Source organism: Micropterus salmoides, unplaced genomic scaffold, assembly GCF_014851395.1.
Source record: "Micropterus salmoides isolate LMB-PRFRI ecotype aquatic unplaced genomic scaffold, ASM1485139v1 Ms_hic_scaffold_23, whole genome shotgun sequence".
In the NCBI taxonomy this organism is placed as follows: Eukaryota; Metazoa; Chordata; class Actinopteri; order Centrarchiformes; family Centrarchidae; genus Micropterus; species Micropterus salmoides.
In genome coordinates, this window is record NW_024041484.1 from 18,221,243 (window position 1) to 18,240,616 (window position 19,374).

Genomic DNA, 19,374 nt, shown 5'->3' on the forward strand with positions numbered 1-19,374 from the left:
ACTGGCCTCTTCTTTGTTCTGACAAACCAGTGGCCTCTACTTTTATTTTGTTCATCTAGTTTGAGTCATAAACCAATCTGTGACACATGACTTGGTGATTCGCAGTGTAATATGCATTGTTCTGACTGAAAGAGGCTTCTAATCCTTAATGCAGTTATTGGAAATATGTAGTTTTGTTACATTTAGAACCTTTAAATGCTTACCATTTGACTTGAGCTCCTTCCTCTGACACCTCACACTCCAGCTCAATCCTCTCATTAACTGTGGTCTTCACAGGCTCAATACCTTTAATTATCTTAATTGGCAACTCTATTAGACAAGAGAGGAAGAAAAAACTGAACAACATTAAGACATCTGCAGCATATCTGGTCATATACAGTTTTTATAAGTTGAATAAACAGTTAATCGAGATACCTTTGACAAACAGCTCTGTTGTGCATTTCTCGTCTCCAGCAGCTACAGAATAAGCTGCGTCATCATTTACACTGCAGTTGTTGATGACCATAATCCTTTGTGTGCCTTTATGCTCAAAAATATACCTTAACAGGAAGTCCATTAGTTACATCACTGGTCACCTACACTGTGCATGAGTCAATATACAGTATTCCTAAGATAGGAATGGATCATTTCAAGATATTAAGTTAAAGAAATCACAAAATTATTGGTTACAGAAAGCAAAAAATATACTAAATAAAGAAATGCAACATCATTTTTACAGTCAACATGCATCAAGTACACTTCACAAAACCAAGGGTCAGGCTAGACTGAGGACGGCGGGATCACACCAGTACATGGAGAAATGAGAATCATCTGGACGGATGGACTTACTTCCTTTGACTTAAGGTCAGCAGTGGAGCCAGAATAGGGCCGGAGCACAGGAAGTGTACAGGAAGTGATAATGGCAGACAGGAAGGAGCGCCATGATATGACAGACAGATAAACAGACAGACAAAGACAGAGAGCCATCATGCCTGGAGGGGTATATGTAGTCGGCAATAGTGTCAAAAGAGAGAAAGTGTTTTATAGTGAAGTCTTCAGAACAGGGATCCCTGGAGAAAACGCCACAGGAGACCAAAACCAGAAAACAGCAATAACCTCCCAGATGGCTTTAACATGACTTTGAACAGACGTTTCAGCTAATGTGCGCAATTTAGATCCAGAATGCAGCGGCACGTGTACTGACATTTCTCTGCACTGGCTCCCTGTAAAATCCATAGAATTTAGAATTTAAAATAATTTTCCTCACCTACAAAGCCCTTCATGGTCTGACACCATCACATCTTAAAGAGCTCATATTACCGTATTATGCTACCCTCCCAGAATGGAGGGTTACTTCCTAGAGTCTCCAAAAGTAGAATGGGAGCCTTCAGCTGTCAAGCTCCTCTCCTGTGGAATCAGGTCCCAGTTTGGATTCGGGAGGCAGAAACCATCTCCACATTTGAGAGTTGGCTTAAGACTTTCCTCTTTGATAAAGCTAGTAGGGCTGGCTTTTCTGTTGTTGTCACTCACTCTGTCTAGTATTGTCACACCCAATCTTACATAATACTTGCAAAACAGGTAAAAACCTTTACTCATCCTTTCAGCCAAAAACAAAATCATGACTACATAATAATATTAATATGATTGCTCTTGTTGAGGTTACACTGGTAATCGGTTGAAAAAGTACATTTAGACATTTAAACTGATTTAGCATCTTTTAAATTTGTTCCAAAGCCAGACATGGTTAAAGACCTGTGAAGGAGTTACCGCCTTTTTCCTGTATAGAGGAGGACATATGCAGTAGTTAATGGCAATTAAAGACAACAATTGACATGATACACTACATATACACCCAAATGTAGCTCTGGCACCTTTTATTTAGCCCTGTGGGTTCATAATGGTCCTAAAATGTGTCTGAGTGACTGTGTGGAAATTGATTAGAGCCACATTAGAGTCGAGTTATAAGAACGTTATTTGTTCACCGGCAATGGTTCACAGTAGAGTGAACTGGCTGCACATGAGGAAGACCACAGTGTAAAACTATGAAGGCGAAGGTTACACTGCAAATGCTGTCTTTCTAAGCCACTTCCTATGGGGGTAATGTAGGTCATATGATGTGCTTTGAGCTTATGTAAATGACTGAAAAGAGGACAAAGACTGCTGAATCTGTGTGGTGTGTGAACCATTAAGTTTTTGAGCGGTGACAAAATGAAAACACATAAAACCAGAAAACTGGTAAAGAAGGGCGATGGCACAAATGAAGCACATTTTTAAAAATGTGTTTCATTTGTGTAGTGTTGAGGAGAGAAGACAAAGAAGACAGACTGCAAAAAATGCAAAAAATGCAAAAAATGCAAAATATTTTCATACTTGGGAGAGGGTCTAATTTCCTGTCCGTTCTTGTACCACTTCAGCTCAACCGTGGGGTCGGCCAGGTCAACCACCAAGCGGATCTTTCCACCTTTATCCACCTGATATGCAGGTTCCAGTTTCTTCGCGAAAGCTTTAAAAAGACAAGATCAACGCCAAGATCAAGATTTCCCTTTGACCAGACATAAATACTGATATTGACCTGGTGCACATCCAAAATTCAGTAAACGCTGGTTTACCTTCGCTTTTCTTCTCCTCTTTTGGGATCTTCTTCATCCTCCGCAGCAGACCCCTCAGATCTGTGATGCCATACATAAAGGCAATCTTCTCGTACTGATCTGGTCGAGCATTCTTCAGGATCTCCCACACATCGATCTCTGGGGTTTCATCCTGCTGTTTTGGCTCCCTAGTGGTGCCCAATACGAGGAAACAATGTCAGGGTAGGAGTCATAGGCTGGTGTTTGCAACGTGTCCTGAGGAACTACTCATTATCCTCTAGAATAGTGGGACCTTTTTAAGACATTCCCAGGATTAGGAGATCCCCTTTAAACTTTAAAATCACTGTTTATTCTACTAGGTTAATGTTCCCTGTAGAGCGTTCCTCAGGACATGTCACACAAAGGGATGGGCATGGTGAGCTGTCTACCAGCTCTGGAGTCAATTGTTAACTCTAACGGACTAGAAGCTCTAATAACACAAAACACAGTGTGTTTCTCTAAATTTGCTTGGAAGTTGTGGACAATTAATCGTGTCTGCACATTATATTTCTTGTGTCCACCAGGATTTTATCGGAAGTGAAGATAGAACCTTGGCATAAACATTTTCTTGACAGCTAGTATAAAAGAGTCTGAAGTCATTTTTGGGGATAAAAAAGGGGGGTTAAATGCCAGGAAATGATTACAGAAAAGAAACAGGGACAATTAAAGATAAATCTGTCCTGTAAAATAGTGTTTCCCAACCTTTTTTGTTTTGCTTTTGACCCCTTAATATAAATCATCATACACTGCATGAATATACACTAAGTTGTAAACAGTTCTAAGAGGAATCTTTACTTTTCAGATTGTTTAATTTGAATACTTTTTGAGGTCTGAAAAGGTAAAAAACAAAACAAAAGAAGAACAAAATAGAAGAATGTAAAAAGTGATGTTTCTTCATATTGATATTTTGTCACCCATCACACAGTGAATTGTCACTAAAAGCAGGTTTGTGCTTCTGTTAATATATATATAAAATAAAATATTTGCATTGGCTTTTCAGTTCTGTGACTGCCTTGTTTTTGTTAAAGTTACTGTACTTTTATAAGTATGAAAATTTCTTCTGCATTTAACCATTCCCAATAATCATCTCCTGGAGACTAGTTAACGTTCAGGTCAGTGGCTTGGTTAAATACTAAGGCAGGAGTATTTCTAACATCTATCATACATGTGGGTTTCTAGAGAGGAAACCAGAGGGACAAAAACTGCCAAAATATTACACTTCTTAAAGCTAAGTCTTAGTGTTATAATATTCGAACATTTAGGGTTGCCAATGAATCCACAACAAGGTTTCTTTCATGCACTGGGGGATGAAGGTGAAACATCAAAGGGGAGCGGAATTAAGGAGAAGATTTGGGTTTGGTTCTTTTAGTTTTGGACACTGTTACAAGACTTAAAATCAAATATGGGAGATGAAACGGGTTTATCAGTGTTGTAGGATTAAAACAAAGATAAACAAATGAGAGGTTTTTTCAAATGCTGTGTCATTCAACACATTGGGACAACATGTTGAAATGCAGCATGCAGAGATTAAGAGGAAATCTGCAACAACGATTTTGAATGAGGATATATTTTTGAATGAACTGGCCCATCCCTTTGTTTATTGTTGGTTTGAGTTATCACTTCAGAGATGCTCCGACAATGTTAGATGGGGATTATGTCTCTAGATGTTAGATTTGTGAGATCCAAGTTAATAAACATGTCGTCCTGAACATGAGTGTATCCATTAGTTTATATAAAGAACATTCAATCAGCCTTTCTAGACATTTTCCCAAATGTCCGAAAGGTTAGAGGTGAATAGCGTAAAATATTATCCATTCTATGTTTGTATTTCTTATCTGTTTATTTTCAGGCAATTATGAAGAAAGCTGAAATAAACATAGTGACATTTGCATTAAATTTCTAAGTTGAAATAAAATGACAATGTAGTGATAACACTATTTTACAGCATCATTTCTCAATGGCCCACTAGCACATCATTGATGATTCAAAATGGTACACTCTGCCTCATAAAGGTGGCATTTAACTTCACTGGATTCATGAAGAGCCATAACAGCTGTCAGTATTTATGATGCAGTGCCCATTTCCATCACTGATGACTGCTGACAGAGCGGTTAGGAATGCTGCCTTCAAATGAAGTGTTACCGTACTACAGTAGGCCAACACTCTTGCTCGTCCAATTCCTAGAGCTACATGTCATGCTGGGGTTTCTACAGGATTATAGTACTCACCCGCAGTAAGGTCTAATAGTTTTAAAACTTATGGGTTTCTCTCTACTAACCTTTGATTTCTGAATATGTAGGGGAGAAGAAGAGACAAGCCCACAATAAATGTGTAATTTTGCTGGTGAACAGTGTCACTGTCTAGGACTATTTGTAGTCATACCTAAATGCTCCACTGTATTATCTGAAAGATGCATCATGGTGTTTATTTGAGCTACCACAGTAACTTTGGTATAGCACAGAGGTTTTCAAACTGTGAGGCGTGCCTCCCATAGGGGCATGGGACAGTTGAAGGGGGGACATGGAGGGAGAGACATGAGACAAAATATGGGCTGTGGAGATGGCATCCTCTGTGCATCTGTTGTTTCTGAAAGCAAACTGGTGAGGGTCCATGCTGACTGGGATGTTGTTTTTTATGTCCTGGAGAGCCAGTTTCTTAAAGCATCAGAATCGGGGTGAGTGCCACAGGATTGTGGCCATTCAGACTAGACACTGCAGACTTTTTAGGTATAAGGCCAATGGCTATGTTGACGCAGGTGGAAACCCTCTCCTCTAACAGTAATATGGTCAACATGTCAGTAATAACATCAACAAGCTGATTGGCACATGTTTTTAGTACATCGCCAGGGATGTTTTTGGGCCCAGCAGCTTTACTCATATTCACTCTTAGCAGGACATTTCTCACATCTGCTGGTCCTCTGGAGGGGAGGGCAGACTTTATAGCTGAGTCTTTGTTTAAGAGATCAAAGCAAGCATGAACTGTATTAAACTCATCCGGTAACGTTGCCTCACACATGAAGGTATGCAGGAAGCTCCTGCTTTTGTAGCATGTGATATTTTTGATCGCCTGCAAATCTTGAAAACTTTTATGTTGCACTATCAATATTTTTTCTCATTAGAGTAGATGGGGTGTTGGGGCGCAGTTGTATCAATTTTGTCTGAGGGGGGGCCCACAGTGTTCGACTTTGAAAACCCCTGGTATAGCATAATGTATCATCTGTGGAAATGTAATTGCCACTCATACAGTAGCCTAATACAAATCAAATTTACAAAAGATATGAAAGAAAGCGAAAAGTGGCAACTCCAAAATAAAAAGGGGACAAAATCCACTCAGGGTGGGGATGTTATTCTCACCTATGTTTAAGAAGACCACTAAAGTCAAGCTCCCCTGCATCTTCTTGTCCTTCACTGCTGTTGTTAACAAGGAGAGATTAATATATATTTAATTAGAGTTTAAACAGGTACAGGCACTAGAAAACAATGCTAAAAGAGCAAAACAAAGCAAAGGCTCTGATGTCAATCGATCCATTAGCTCCAAGCTAACACACGATTGGTGCTTACACAAAAACCCATTTTTTGTCTTTTCCAGATAAAAGCTTGAAACAAGGTGTTTTGTGTAAGACCCCTCAAGAGCGGTCCCTGGCAATATGCCCACAGTGTTTCTGCAATGTTGAGGTAACATTAATGAGCAGCAACATTGTGAAACTGGGATGCTTTGTATTGCTTTCCTGACACATTGTTTAAAGGGAGATTTAAAATGCAAGAGTTGGCCTTTCATTACACATTGAGTCGACTGGTTGATTTGTAATTACCTTTGAGAAAGGTTAATGACACTATTACAACCATCTTGTCACACTTACATGTCATATAATAATATTACTTGAAGGTGAAATGTTTATTGCACTTGTTCTTTTCTTCACTTTTCAGGAGCATTTCTTAGTATTAATACTTTGTCAGAGATAATATTTTCTGAATTTAATATCTTTGTTCAGTTGAAGTAAATAATAAATAAATATTGTACTGTTACTGAATTCATAATGATTTCTGTTGACGTCTTCACAGTTTTAATGTCTTGTAGTTGCATCACACTTCTTTCGTTACCTTCTTTTGAAAGCTGATCGAATATCAATATTCTGTGAGCCCTGTTCAGCTTCTGTAAGACAGTAATTACATAACACATATATGCAAGTCTGTATTTTGTGGACTTATTAAAATGAATATTATGTACTTTGATACTTTTAACAAACCTTTAACTTCCAAGTCAAAGGAACAGCTGTCAAACTTGTCCTTGTAGTTGACTTCACACCTGTAGTTTCCAGAATAGTTATCTTTGGCCTTGATGATGTGCATCTCAAATGTGTGGATCTGCCAGGGAGCGATATATAACAAATGGTATAACAGCTCCATTAGCATGTAGCGTGAGGTGGTGCTCATGGAGGGGCTCGGGTAGGTGGGTGCCTTGCTGGCTGTACTGTACCTTGGTGAATCGATCAAAGGTCTCTTTCAGCTGTAAGTGCTTTCCTGTCTTGCTGGCCAGATCCATCCATTTACCTTTAAACCACTTGATAGTGGGTTTGCGGAGGAGATCTTTGGCCTCCACCTTGGCGACAAAGGTAATGTCTCCACCTTTTGATACAGAAAATACAATGTGATCACAGAGAAAAACAATCCAAATGTAAAATCGATTAACAAAGTTTAGCAAAGTTAATTTAATAGAACATAAAATTATGGGGGCACTAAGCTCTCAAAATACATATTGGAGAGAAGATAAATGCTCGCCCAGGACTCTGAGGCGAGCAGGAAAGATTGCAACTGACCCCTCCCATCCTGGACACAAACAGTTTCAGACTCTCCCCTTTGGCAAGAGGCTGCGGTCAATCAGGACCAAATCCTGTCTGCAGCTAGCCTCATCAACAAGGCCAGGGTCCCTCACTGACACCCCCCCCCTTTCAAATAATACAAAAGTCTCTGCACATGTAAATATTATTTCATTTTATATTATGCACAAATCTGGCACATTGCACATATTTGTTGTTAATTGTTAATCTTTGTTGTTGTATATTTTATATTGTCAATTTATATATTTATGTACACAATATTCTCTTCCATTGCAATACGTCTGCACAACACAGAATAATACACATGTAAATATCTGCAACGTTGTTCTTTCTCTGCAAATAGTTAATATATTTCTACACTTATTTATTTCAACTGTATGTTTGTCTACGTGTAGCATCTTATCACCAAAGCAAATCCCTCATATGTGTAAAACACTACTTGGCAATAAAGCTCCTTCTGATTCTGATTCTGATTCTAAAATGGTGGAAACAGGAAAACTGCTAGCTTGGCTCTGTCCAGAGTAAGAAGCTCTCTAATTAATACATTGTATGTCATTTACATGCTGCACAAAAAATGTTTAAAAACGTCAATTTGTGGTTATGAGATACAACATACTGTCTAAGTGTGCTTAGAGGTGCTGGCAAGAGTGTTTTGTTACCTTAGGATAGAGTCATGCTAGCTGTTTCTCCCTGTTTCCACTTTTTATGCTAAGCTAACCGCCTGCTGGCTCTGACTTACATGCAAATATAAGATTAATTATTAAATATTAAATATAAATATTAGATTAAATATAAGATCTAAGAGACTCCTAGAAATCATATTACTATCTATAATTTCCTGTTTTATCATCTTGTGCTTATTCAACAGCTCTTTGTTGTGCTGTCACTCACCCACAGGGATAGTGGCACTTTGGGGTCTCTCTATCAGCAGGGTGGACAGTGGTGGGGTGTCAATGGGCTTGTCCAGGTCCTCTGGGCCTTGGCCTTCTCCCAGAGACCACACTGCTCAGTTAGGAGAAACACATATAAGACACAGTGCAATACAGCTGAGGAATTCATATCTACCTTTCACTTTTGTTCTCAAAGTTTTAGCCTTACCAGAGGAGAGGTATACAGACAGACAGACAGACAGACAGACAGACAGACACATTTTCTCACTTTCAGCCATCACACCTCATACAGCAGCAGAATTTAAGCTCTTTGCTACATGGAAAGCATGAAACAGACAATATGAAACACACAAAGAGTGTCTAATGTCCGCAACAGAACACATTTAAGGGACATTTTCAGTAAAATATAAAGGATTATGAAAACATTTGGGAAATCTTCATTTTCCTGATGCTCCGTTCTTCTTTGCAATGGGAGGTCTGAATGTGGATGAATCAAGCTGTTGCCATATAGTTTTTTATCCAGGTCTAGTTGAAGTTGGTAACATAGTCTGTGACTGTCTTCACCTTTTATGCAAGTTCACCATTGACAAAAGAAAAGACATTTTCCAAAAGTTTCGTCATGTCCTACAAAGAGGACAGAAGGAATTGAGACTCCAGTCTTTTTCATGTTGCACACTGTGGTCTTGGGACAAATTAACCTGGATCATGCTAAACTGCTAGCAAGGCTCCATTTGAGCATCTACGATGGAAAATGAGGAACCTGCTTGAGCCACGTTCTGATTTTACATACATAGGCTGTGTCCAAAATCACCCACTATATAGTGGACTATATAGTGAGCTTGCCATTTTGTAGTGCCTTCTGAATGCATTTGCATGCATCTTGTATCCCAGAATGCATTTTGAAAAGTAGTGGACAACCGATGGTCACTAACCAAGCCCTACATACCATCATTCATTGCGCTGATAGAAAAAAGTGATTGTCCGACGGCAATGACGTAATTAACGGCGCTGAAATTGGAATAGTGTCCGAAAGTGCTGTTTTAATAATGCGAGTGAACTCACTATACTATAGTGCTCTACATACAACTCCCTACACAGGGGGTAGGGAGCAGTGAATGAGTGAAGATTTCGGACACAGGCATAGTCTTTTTTGGCTGTCACTTTATTACCTGAGTCTTTTCTCCCCATGGCTGGCACAGGGACACTATCATCTAAACAAAGACAGAGAGAAATTTACAGCACATTATAAGAAATAGTACTGTAAAGTCCACTGAAGCAAGCACACACAACAAGCAGTTAAAGATCTGCAAGCATTAACACAACGAATTCTGAATGTTTTGCTTTCAAGCTATATTTTGGATATTCACTGAATACTGATTGCTGATTGAATGTGGAAAATGACTGTTATTATCAGAATTCCAAATGTATACACATAAATGGCAATTTATGTGTACAGAAAACAAAAAACATGCTCATGTAACACCCGAAATAATTAACATAAGGAAGATGAATTTGTATTAATAGGTGCATGGTAAGTTATTAGCCAAAGAAATTTTCAACATCTTCACTTTCTTCTATTAAAACGTTAACCTCCAAACACACAAAAATATCTAGAAATAAACATGTCTCCAACATGTTTCCTACATTCAGACAGATGGTACTTCTGATTTGGAGTCCACTACTGGTTTGGTCAGAGGTGCTAAAATGATGGTAGGATTTAACAGAGGGATCTTACTAGGCAGGTCAATTGAGAGTTTCTTGATTGAATTGGCTTCCTCTGTGAAAAAAACACAGTTATCATTTAAATTAATCAAGATAAACCCAACTACTTTATATGGTTTGATGAATATTGTGTCTACATCAGTGTGTGTTTGACTAGCTGCTGGATGTTTTCCATTGAAAAGCTTAGGGAAGCAGCCGTGTGCTTGTTTTTTTCTTTTGGAGGTTAACCCAATGTACATTTGCCAAAACAACATATCCCTCATCCTTAAAACCTTTTCTCATGTAACATCAACATATTGAAACCAATTTCAATAAATAACAATGTATAAAATCAAATGGCATGTTTAAAGTGTAGGGGCAGAAATGCACACATTCTGGAGAAAAGGTTACTCCTATTCGGACAAGCCACAGAAAAGTGAAATTTATACTTTATCATATGTTTTGATTTTACAAGACAAAAGGCTTTAAGGAGAAGGACTTACTTGTTGGTTTGGTAAATGTATGTTGGTTAACTTTCTTACTGCAGCGCAGCTTTATTTAATGGGATGCATCCAGGATAGTCTCTAACTATAGCATTGCACATAAGTGAAATTAAAATATAATATATAACTAATATTTTGGTAAATTAACTTATTTGTTGCATTGCAAAGATTAAGCTGAGAAAAACAATGATTGTACGTTTAGTACAGGTGGCACAATATTTAGCCAAGTTAGACTCAATGCAGAGGGAATGTTAGCATAGCTGCTTTTAAGGAGTCTTTTCTCCACCCTAAACCATCTTATTCTTTGTGTTTATCTAGCATGTATAAATAAATAAAAAATGATGTTGTGGTTTAACTATACACGTGTGTCACTGAGCTAGCTAATTTTGGACACACAGAGATGAAATTGATATTGATATGAAGACAGCAAGTAAGTCAATTTCCCAAACGTTTTACAAATAGAAAAAGAGAAAAAGAAAGTGTATCAACATAATAGGGAATGCCAATGCCCACAAAGGTTTGAAATGCAATGAGCTATTAATAGTGAGCTATTTATTAGCATGATCTGTTTCTTCACAACAGCTGGAAATCAGAGCTCAATTTAATGATACTGTAAAATATATTAATTTATTCTGAGGATTGGAGCATGCCCATAATTAATATCTGCATGAGGGGACTGTGGTTTAATGTTTGCTAATATCAAACTTTCCTGGGACATAGAAACAATTCAAATTCTGCAGCATTCCCTTTTAGTTGATTGACAAGGTTTTAAACAACATGTTGAACAACAATGTGCATGTGCATTAATATGCATATACACATTAAGCAACCATGTATTTATTTTGTATGTATAATATATACATGTGAAATGTCATTTTCACATCCATACCTTTATTTGAGATGAGTAAATAAAGGTTGATGTGTTTGTAGTAATTGTTCATATAAAATTCACAGTTGTACTACACGTATGTCAGTGCACAGACATACATCAGAATATTTACCAAATTTGACATTAAAACCCGCACAAATAAATAGACACCGTTTCAACTGTAGTATCTGAGGCAATGCCTTTTTTGTTATAAAAGACTAAAACTCTGAACCTGTGAAGCTAAAATACACATTACACACCAGAAAAATAAATTGTTGGATGAATTACACATTTATTTTGACCTATGTAATGTCACATTGACATACTAACATTGCCACACAAAAATATAGGTAACTAAAAGGTACTTTAGCGCTTTTCTCAAAAATTTCAAAGCACTCATGAGGTGATAATAATAATATTAATTATATTGGCCGTTGATTTGCGCCTGACTTTAGGTGCGTGCTCCATTGCAACCGTCATCAAAGTGTGAGTGAAGAGGAATAAATTAGGAAGTAGTAAGGGTTATTATGGGTACCAACCTGCTTGGGGTGTTGGGGATGGGGTAGTGGCTGCAGTATCATCGTCATCTGCAATAAAGGTGTCATTGACATATAGACCCACCTATCAAAAAGCTCCAAGTCCATCACTGGCAGGCCAACAAGACACAAGAGTGGCCGGCCATCAAGGCCATCGATCACATGCAAGACAAGACTTGAATGAATAGAACATGACATGCAGCTCTTGGACAGGAAGAATGAGACCAAAATATATAAGTCCCTGACCACTGTATGCCTGAGAGATAAAACAGAGTGGGATTGTACAGATTTTTGTGCTCATTGCTGTAAGATTCTCAAGCTGCTGAAACAAAAGCCCAAGCTCTCTAGCACTGCAGAGCGCATACACAAACAGGTGTATCATAAAAAAAAATCAAGCCTCAAGCAGCAGCTGCAGCTCAACTGAAAAATGACCAAAGCAAACGAAAGCATGAAATCCTGTGTAACCTGAGCTGTATCTTTTCTCTTCCTCTAAACAGTAAAGATCAATTAATTCCAGCTCACTTGAAGATAACGGGAACTAGTTACCAGTACATTTATTGTATGTGTGTTTGTTTGTTTCTGCCTACATTTTGAAGTTCTTAGATGACAGAATAAACAATTGAGTTTGATGACTCACCTTGCACACAAATTGACTGACCTTCAGTTTTCCATTTAATCAGTGCTTCGTCTATTAGTCCTAATGTATTAGTCTATATTAGTTATTAAACTGTATCTTTAGACTTTAGACTCAGACACTGCACAAAGTATTACTATGCCACTGCACCATAAACTCCTCCAGTGCAGATGTTTTTTATTTCTTTTAAGTCTGCATGCAATTACAGCCATGTAGCCTTATGGATATTGTTTTAAAGCAAATAAGAAATCAATGCATGACTCCAAACTGTAAGAGTGAAGTCCATAGCATTCTAAGCAGGGAAGTAAAGGTTATCTATTTGCTTTCAACTCAGAGGAAATCTGGGTTTTAGATCATGTAATAAAGGCCAGTTTTGCGCTGCTGATACCGTGCAACAGAAATCACTAGTAAGATTTTCAGGGCTTGTTTCAGTAGCATTTTACAGTAGAGGGGTAAACGTGCATTTTGAGAGAGACATGGGACTGTTTAAGAGATGTACTTACCAGGTGGTGGCTGAGAGCAAGGAACCTCTTCCTTTACAGTAGAGTTACCGGACTCTGCTTGCTCTTTTACCCCAACCCCAATAGGCTGTGGTTGGTTTGAGCCATTGACAGTGCGGCTCTGCTCCTGAGCCATGACAGCCTGTAATGGCTCATGCTCTGTGGGCTCTGGTTTCTTCACATCAGTCTCTACTGGCTCTTTTCCCTCTGCTACTGCCTCTGTACAGCAAACAAAGCGCCAGGCTGGAGCAGCAAGCATCGAGCACAACCACCAGCAGCCTTGCAAGACAATGCTTGCTCAAACGGTTATAATAGCTAATGACCAGATAGCCATGATCCTAAGTGGTGACATTTGAGTAAAGAAGGTCATTTTAGACAAGATAATGAATTCACAACTATGCTAACAGCTCTGTGAGGCCTAGACACAGTGGTTTCTTGAGGTTCTTGACGTTTTGCACCATGGGAGCATCTATCTGGTCATTGCATATCTATGCTGTAAAGTGATGAAGGAGGCAGGGATTTACTGACTCACAGTATGCTATGTATGAAATTATCAAATTGCTTGTAACGTTAAATTTAGACAGCTGGCCAGCTTTGACTAGATCCAACCGAGTCAGTAAAACCCGGCTTCCCTGATCCCTCTAAACCTCCTGTGTGATGATTCAATATCTCATACAGTTACACAAATACAAAGACAGCCAAGCATGAGTAAGTAACAGCACCAACCGTTAAGGCGAATGCAGGTAGAGCAATGGAGGCATGTGGATATGTGCACAGTAGGTGGGGTGATGGTCTCACAGCTAACCTAATTAACTTTTTGTGTGTGTTGAGCAATCATCACGCCTATAAAAAGTGCAGTTTCAGGCCTCAGAGTGAATTAAGTGGGGAAAAAATCGTGACGGCACACACCAAACAAACACGTGATGTGAGTGTGATGTGCAAAAGAATGAAACATTCTGGGGCAGGAGAAGGTGGCATCAGGGTTACCCACCTGGGGGTGGAGAGACCTCCAGGGAAATCTCAGGTAGGGGCAGGGCACCGTTACTGTCTGGGGCAACACTTTCTGAGCATGTGACAAATATAGTGGTGGATGGAACAGCTGCTTTTTATAAGCACAAAGCTTCAGCATCTGCTGTGCCTCTCTCAGTCTCACACTCAAACTTGCATACAAAAACAAACACAAATGTGTACTAACTCGCACATCTATATCTACTTACCTGCCTGTACGTAGGCATTCACACCATATCACAATAAATCCAATTTTTTCAGACCATTCTTACATTTGATACAACACAGACATACACGAGAAAAAGTAATTGCATGACTTTTTTCCTGCTTATAAATGTACAAAGTGTGCTGTTAATATGTCAAGAGTAGGATTACACAAACGTCACTGAGGTTTACAATTCACATTAATAAACACACCAAGTTAAAATAGTACCAAGGCTAAAGGCAGACTCTAAGGCTGACACTTTGTACTACCATCAAGGTGTTGTGGTGGTTTTGCTGCAGATGCCTATAGGTATAGGCATCGTAAGATCTACCTGTTGATTATTGTTGCACCACCGCACCACTTGCTGGAAGTGTTGTTCATTCATTATATACCTTAAGTAATTGGGTTATAATATCTTTGAGAAAAGCTGTGCTTGCATTGGCAACAAGAAGAATTGCACTGAAAATGCAAGTTACCACAACATGTGTAACACATGGACGTATATGTGACCATTGTTGCGCAAAGACGTACTATTTAGTAACGTGTTACAGCAATGTGATTGCTTTTCATCAGTAATGTGTAGAGTAAGGATCACATCACAGTTACTATTCCCACTTATGCTCCGTAATATTTTGCAGGGCCAGCTTGTTAACTGTCCTTACGCAAAAATGTGACTCTCTGCATCTCAAAAGATGTCGTATTTACATGTTTTGTCTATATTTAGGCTAAATTCAGGATTTACCTGGTTTTTGTTTGAACAGAGAGTTGGTAAACCCCAAAGCTTCACTCTGAGGCATCACTAGGTAAGGTATTTACCGACCATAACTGTTTATGGTCAGTAATACCTTTTAACGTCATTTTTCAGTGAGTATAGTAGTATATCAGTCAATATATAATGATGAATTTTTAAATTTTTTGAGTTACTTGCCGAAGACTTGAAATCATGAGCCAGCACACCAATGACTGGTATTCTTATATGACTCTGAAGAAATTCTTTATCTGCCAAAGTTTCCCCAGGAACATTTTTAATTAGACCCCTAAAAAGCTGCGCTCTACCCTCGGTCATGTTGGAGCCTCAAGATGCTGCAGCTCCAAGGTCAAACCCAGCGTCGGCAAAAAGCCAATAGCATGCCAGCACCTTCCTCACATGGGGCGTCAGCTGAATCAACAGAGAGGGATCAGCTGGCTGGCGAGAGGAATGTCAGAGATGCTGACAGCTCGGTGATCGCCACAGATCACTCTGGAGCACAGCAGCACGCCCATACTGCTGACTATTGGCTCCACATTTACACTCCTATGTGGCTGTGTTTGCACTTTCACGCCGAATTCAGAGCTGTGATCGTCAAGTTACATTTGAAGACGTACCCTGTGCCTGGGTTGGCTTTTGATGCACAATGACAGAAATATTCTCTTCCCAAAGTCCTTTTACTAGTGCTACTACCCTTGTTTTTAAGCAAAATTCTGATGATTGTATGTCTGTTCTTGTGCATACATTGTGCAGATATAATCTGCCAGACTGTGAGGTGACAGGGGGAGATTAGATATCTATTACCGTCCACTCACCTTCTGGCTGGCCATTTGGCATCTCATCTAAAGAAAGAAAAACAAAACAACATCACTGTCAAAAATGATAACAAGATTTCTTGCAGCATCTCTTTCATGCAATCAGCACAAAATACCCAAAATATCCCCCAAAAAGGCACATTGACCTATTTTAGTGATATCCTTTCACAACTAAGCTGTGTCATTTTTGTGTTGGATGACCGGCTCCTCATGCTGCTGATCACGATGAAGGCCCTCATGACACACCATTTGTTTGCCCTCTGCCTCGTCTAGACTACACTAATGGTGGTGGTCCTGTCCTGTAACAGGACTCAGTGCAAGGCCTCAACAATTCAAAGGTTCCATAGAAACTCTGGCATGGACTGACGGGATTAAAAAATTTACCAGCGGAGCAAAGAGCAATGGCAAGAGGTTGTGTGGTATTCATAGGAGCTCCAGACTAGTCATGAAACATCTGGAGCAGCCTGTTATTTTATTGTCTTCTTCAGATTAGTTTAAATACACAAAAATGCATTAAACCATTTATAGTTTAAGGGTTAGGGCATAGCTTCAGACCCTACACATGTAGTCACCATAGTTGTCTTGCACCTCCACAAAAATGTAACTATGCGTCAATGCAACAGTATAACTACAAGAACTATGAATGGTCAACGTTAATTTTCTGCTACAAATTTCCAATGCTGGAGAAGATTGTTGATAATAAAGAAAACATTAAGAAATTTTCAAAAAGGCTAAATAATCCTCTCCTTCCAACCTTCTGCTCACCTTGACTGTAACTCTGTCACGGTAATGGAAAACGTAAATTAAGTAAAGTGGATGCGACAAGTGGATGACACTGCAGGGAATGAGTAGAGCACTGTCGGAAAACTAGTCACTGTGGTTCAGGTAAGGCCGGGCCTTCTTTCCTTGACCAGGACGATCTTGAAAAAAGAGATTTTCAATCTCAGTGAGCCTTTCTTGGTTAAATAAAGGTTTATTAATAATATTAAGTTGAAAATCAAGGCATTCAGTTAATGCCATGGCCTGTTAGTAGCTGGTATATCCCTGGGATCTTAGTGGTAATTAAATCCCCGAGACCTAACAACAAATCATTTTACCAGTACTACCTGTGCTGTGACAGCTGTTACCTGTAAGTATAAATCATGTCTTTGCTATGGTGATTAAAATTGCAAGATTCACATTGAAGCAATGAAATAATTATAATGTAACTAGATTGGTCTCTCTTTATGTGGTACAGTTTGAATCCTTGAGACTGAATTTGATAACAGCGTGAATTAAAGCAGACTATGATCCAGTGGCAGTGCTTCAGTCAACCATTCATTTGTGGTTTTGCATGTGTGAGAAGCAGGGGCGTAGCACACAATTTTGGACCCTGTACGTGGGCATTCTCTATGGGCCCCTCCCTGCATCCACGGCTATTCATTCTTGTATCTTTGTGGGCCCTCCTCACATAAGGGCCCTGTGTATACATAGCCCCCTTGCCTCCCCAACCATTCTCCCCTGGTGGTAAGAAAGGGAATGGGAAGAAAGACGTGGGCACAGGGATTAGTGATACATATTTGGAGTGACCACAGTTGACAGCTCTGTTGCAATAACATGGTCAGACATGTTTCACACAGCACTCCACGAGGAACAACACCGACTACAGTCTGAATTCTTCAGGGATGCCTAGGTGAGGACGTGTGTCTATGATTGTTTGTTAATTCCACTGTTCACCACAAGTCCTCTCCAATGTCTGACATTGCTTTTTCTATATATATTTTTATGTTTACAGAGAGCACAAGAGACAGAATGAGAACAAGAGGGATCCCATGTCAAACACACACACACACAGGTAAAGATCCTCACACATAGATTTAGCAGCAAACAAATCAAAAAATGGTAAAAATGTCCATGGACTATAGTTAGTCATTGAAAAGGTCTGTACAGGGAGGATTCTCTAGAGCCAGGCTTTGGTTGTTTTTTTTTTACTCACAGTCATAAAGATCTTGAGACACATCTCCAAAATACAGATAAAAGTAACCGCAATACTAAAACCCAGTATCTTTAGTTTTAAGTGTCCCACTTTCCCCCAAATTAAATATATGGACAATACCAGCCTGATGTTTCTTAGAAATCCCTTTACATAACACAGCATATACTCTGAGACTTGAAGCTCTTCCTTTAGCATCTTAAGCTTAAGAGAAACTTTTGTTCCCTCCATAGAGTCTCCGTTTCTCACTCAATGCCAGCTGTTTGCAGCCAAGTCTATGTCTGTCCATTGACTATGCACCATTTTTAACAGGAATTTCTCCAATCACTTCTTAGCTTCTGTCATCCCTCCATTTGCAGTGATTCCCTCTGAGCATTCCTTGTCAAAATTAGCCGTACTCCCGCCTCACTTCAAAACAATGTGTCGTTGGCCACCGGGTCACAATCCTGCTGGGTCACATCATGCACCCAAGAACTGTGGCTCTGTCTCATCACCATTGAGATAATGAGAGTGGGGAAAGGTTTTGTTTTACCTCTGAGGGCTCCCACTGCAGCTGACAGGGCTGCAGGTATTTTCAGCTGTTGCCTCTGCTGGCGTGCAGACAGAAGGGCTCATACAGGCTCCGATGTGAGCCAAACTGCCGGCAGCTTCATTTTTCTTTATATAGACCTTTATTACTTTAATAAAGTTGAGCCGACGTTAATGAGACTGATTGTCCTTGTTGATGTTATTGTTTTTAGTAATTCTGGTTTGACAAGGACTTTGACAAGAAACTTTTAGGAGAGTAAGTGTCTGATGAGAGCTGAACTTGGGACGCAATTAGCTGCTGACAGGCGTTCCCCCAGTATCTTACGGGGTCTGATTTATGAGGTGGTATTCTGTAACACAAAGTGACAGAGGACAGAGCCCAGGGAGAGTGATGGGTCTTAGTCATAGTAAATATCATGAGGTGAAGACATGGGTTTGTCCACCACTGAAACCCCAAACTGAGTAGCAGTGAGGACAGTACTGTAAGGCCTCTGGGCACAGGGTCAGAGGTTTGATGGCGAGGTGTCTGCCCTCTGAGTGGTCAATCCTGAGCTGAGGGTGGCAGGGAGATGTCTGTTTTGGCTTGTGGCACAGGAGAGGAGGATTGGTTGGGCAGCTATGGAAGGAGATGGCAGGGAACAAGGGATGGGGATTAAAAGTGCGCTCATTCTGAACTATTCCAGGGACAAGAATCCTGGTCCCAAGAGATCCGCGGGCAATCTCTGGTGTGACTTTTTAAAGGCTTGAGAGTGGGTTGTCTTAAACAACCATGCTGGCCTCCTCCTCTTCAGCTGTTCAGACTAATTTAAAGAACAATACTTTTCTTCCCTTATTTATCTGCTGCTCTGGGATGTGCAGCTATTTATGGGAAGTGTTTGTAGCAGACTGGAATCTGCTGCCTCTATTTCCACACAGCTTTGTCTGTGAGGGGATCATCAATGTTTATCACAATGGATGAACACTGAGCTGTACACAATCAACAGTACAAAGATCAATAACGATAAAGCCCAAGCTGAGCTTCAC

The 19,374-nt window shown here is 39.7% G+C and overlaps 1 protein-coding gene across 14 annotated transcripts in view; it reads right to left on the bottom strand.

The window, feature by feature from the left end:
• mybpc1 (myosin binding protein C1) overlaps nt 1-19,374 on the bottom strand; it is a 32,478-nt gene that overhangs the window by 11,440 nt on the left and 1,664 nt on the right. For 2 of the 14 annotated variants that reach the window (XM_038739091.1, XM_038739100.1), the window contains exons 2-18: nt 15,852-15,878; nt 14,067-14,138; nt 13,079-13,294; nt 11,945-11,992; nt 10,069-10,110; nt 9,503-9,544; nt 8,335-8,445; nt 7,083-7,231; nt 6,853-6,970; nt 6,707-6,758; nt 5,960-6,016; nt 4,885-4,893; nt 2,589-2,755; nt 2,350-2,482; nt 829-837; nt 415-539; nt 204-309 (exon numbers count right to left, since the gene is read on the bottom strand). In XM_038739091.1, coding sequence (XP_038595019.1) covers nt 204-309; nt 415-539; nt 829-837; nt 2,350-2,482; nt 2,589-2,755; nt 4,885-4,893; nt 5,960-6,016; nt 6,707-6,758; nt 6,853-6,970; nt 7,083-7,231; nt 8,335-8,445; nt 9,503-9,544; nt 10,069-10,110; nt 11,945-11,992; nt 13,079-13,294; nt 14,067-14,138; nt 15,852-15,878 — 1,483 coding nt within the window. The remainder of the gene's footprint in view (nt 1-203; nt 310-414; nt 540-828; nt 838-2,349; nt 2,483-2,588; nt 2,756-4,884; nt 4,894-5,959; nt 6,017-6,706; nt 6,759-6,852; nt 6,971-7,082; nt 7,232-8,334; nt 8,446-9,502; nt 9,545-10,068; nt 10,111-11,944; nt 11,993-13,078; nt 13,295-14,066; nt 14,139-15,851; nt 15,879-19,374) is intronic. The other 12 variants (XM_038739098.1, XM_038739101.1, XM_038739096.1 and 9 more) reach the window with 12 other exon arrangements.